The sequence below is a fragment of the Aplysia californica genome, unplaced genomic scaffold (assembly GCF_000002075.1).
Source record: "Aplysia californica isolate F4 #8 unplaced genomic scaffold, AplCal3.0 scaffold00054, whole genome shotgun sequence".
Lineage (NCBI taxonomy): Eukaryota > Metazoa > Mollusca > Gastropoda > Aplysiida > Aplysiidae > Aplysia > Aplysia californica.
In genome coordinates, this window is record NW_004797324.1 from 1066035 (window position 1) to 1069120 (window position 3086).

The following is a 3086-nucleotide window of genomic DNA, read 5'->3' on the forward strand; positions in this document are numbered from 1 at the left end:
TATATATCAATGTACATAGTTTGCATCCATTTTGTAGACATTAAATTAAATTGATTTGATGAAATTTCCACGCTGTTTTGATCTAAAAGACGATGTGTCGATGGATAACCGCGTCAGATAGATGAAAACCTTTAGCTAAATGTGGCTGTTAACAGGATAACAGGTTATCAAAGAGACTGTATACGGGACAGTCGACAGTCTTGTGGCTGGCGTTAGTTCAACAAAATCGAACTTTCTCAGGGGAATGTTATGGGTGGTGTGGGGGTGATATGGAAATTTAAACAAGATTCCGCCTCACAGTGGTCAATAGTTAAGAAAATATATAATGATATTCCATAATAAGTGATAAGATTAATAGTTCGTCCATCAATGTCTGACAACGACCTATGCATCTGCAGGGGAGCACACTTCTTGAGCTAAACAGAAGAAAAATGGGTTGAGTTGAACTGTGGCTTCTATTATGGCTAATGAGTCCAATTCTGGTTGAGAAGAGCATGCCGTATTTTGAGAATGTTGCAAGTGTCGTACTGACTGAGCTATAGAGTAGCCTAATGGTTAGGCTACGGGACCAATAATCGTGAGAATTCGGGTTCGGGGGTTTGGTCCGACGTTATGTCCATGAAAGGGCACTTTACACGAATTTCCCCTTTGGCTCGGTCCTTTCGGAGATGGACGTTAACCTCGGAGGTCCCACCTCTTATATAACCCAAGTGTGTTGACTGGGGCGTTAGACCTACACCATTTCACCATTTGATCTTTAGATGACAAGGGAAGAAGATTGTAATAGTGTCATGCTTACATTGTGTTTGAGTCAATAAACTAGGCCAAAATATGGAACATTCGGCGGTGACTTCATTCATCGACAAACTGTTCATCGACAAGCTGTTCAAAGCCCAGAAAACTTGTTTTTCAATAGATAGAAAAGACTGTCTCATTCTCTTTAAAGTCGTATCTGCTTTATGTATCTTTTAGGGGTGTATTCAACATAATATAGCGTTTGAGTTTCACAAACTTTTCATTGAGAAGATGCAAGTGATACCATAGATTAGGGTAGACCAGATAGAATATTTGAGAGGCAGCGTGGTGGAATCAGGCTCTCGTCAAAATAATCGAAGTGAAGAAACTTGAATTTTTCCGCATGCTTGTGAATTATTATCAAATTTTTGTTTTTTGGCTCAACACCCATCATGCCCATTAAAGAACTCATTTCTGTGTGGATTTTTCTGAAAAGCTTTGATTAAAAGCACAAAAATGAACATTTTCAGTTACCGCGGACTCTTAAGCTAAGGAAATAACTAATCTTTGCGGCCATTTTCTCACTAATTTTACCTTTGAAAACAGGTGACCACCACCCCCTTCTTTTGCAAATATCTCGACTAGTATTCAAGATAAATGGATATTTTTTCATCCAAATAAAGACAAGTGAACATGCTTTAAGATGATACCAATAACTCTACATGCCCAAAACTTGACGAGAGCCGGATTCCACCACGCTGCCTCACATTTGGTTTTTGACCCCATGGTCTAAGTAACTCAAAATGGCCAAAAGGTCAGACAGAACTTTGTAATTCTGAGGTAGTGCACTATCTAAGGCCTACAAGACGACTCTGGCATGAATTGCGCGGGTGAGCGCCCAGGCCTGAGTCGGAAATTGTACAAATCTGTGTGGGAGGCGATTATAATAATGTTTTCAAGTTTGTATCAAAGAACTATTTTGTCCAACACAAGGTAGAAGTGAAGAGCATCACTGACTTTTTTGTGTTTGCGTTTGTTTTTTGTTTTTCTTCATTTTGTTTTGCTCCACCCTGTAAAATGTAAATCTTTTGATCCCCATTGTAAATACCCTACTCACTGGTTCGTTAGCATTGCATCGATTTTATGTCGTCAGCGGTACCCTGCATGTTTCAAAGAATATCCACCGTAGTCGAGAGTGGATGCAGTATCCCAGCAGAAAGACAGAAATAGCTGTTCATGATAAAGAAGAATTCCCCATTTGAGAATTAAACTCAAATCTTAAGGATGCAAGGACGATGAACCCAACAACTACACCACAGAGATTTCCTTTGGTCATGAAGATTACGCCCCCTCTCCCTCCCTCACACACATAGACACAATAACATCAGAACTAAAACTACACAGCCAGGAGAAAGAAAGAGTAATAACCCTACACACTAGTGTGTTTTTCAAAAAGTTTAATTTGAAATTAAAACACAAAAAGTAAAACAACTGCTTTTTAAGGTTAATTTGACGGGGTCACAATAAACGAGTGAGGCGATCAATCAGACAGCAAACATCGCGTGAGAAAGCTAAAAAAATTTGAGAAAGATTGTGTCTGTAGTGTTGAAATAAAGTTATTTATGTCATAACAATAAATCTCAAAATACACGAAGTTGCATTTCAAGCCTCAAAATAACTGCTCCAAAACAGCTTGTAGGCCACTTAAAAAAAAAGAAAATCTATGTACAGTTTACAGCTAATCGTGATGACCTAGGCCAGATCAAACACGATTTCTGAACACGTGACCAATTCCCCATTGTAGGTGACGTCAGCATGGACTTTCACAGCGCCAGATACTTTGACCGGAAGCTGTGCTTTGATGTCCAACTGGAAGGGAGGGACGGTCCAGTTGCCCTGTGAAGGAGACGGCAAATTGTCCCGATTTGTATTACCCATTTTGTCTTGCTTTATTCTTTTTATTTATGTATGTTTCCTTGATCAAAGTTTCAAAAAAGGTAGTAGGTAAAAAACAACAACAGAGAGACAACAGCGTAAAGTAGATAACTTCTTTATGTGTGTTTTTGAATCTTGTTTTAAGCAAAGAAAAGCATACTATATATCGTATCAACTTGATAATCCCCCTTTAATGCCGGGGAAAGGCTAGGCAGACAGACAGAAACAATTGCTGGAATAAAAAAAGGAAACCTATTTTACTATACAAACCATCCAATAACCTATTTTGTGTTCTATCAAATTAAAATTGAACGACGTACGACGACGACATAAACGATGATGATGATGATGATGATGATGATAATGATGATGATGATGATGATGATGATGATGATGATGATGATGATGATGATGAT

General features: G+C 38.6%; 1 protein-coding gene across 1 annotated transcript in view; it reads right to left on the reverse strand.

Moving 5' to 3' along the window:
- Positions 1-2177: 2177 nt before the first annotated feature.
- The window catches only part of LOC101854932 (ganglioside GM2 activator), a gene marked incomplete in the record, with an annotated part of 7247 nt that continues 6338 nt past the window's right edge, over positions 2178-3086 (reverse strand). The window contains 1 exon segment of the mRNA XM_005092895.2: positions 2178-2631. Within this exon segment, the coding sequence (XP_005092952.2) occupies positions 2488-2631 (144 nt within the window).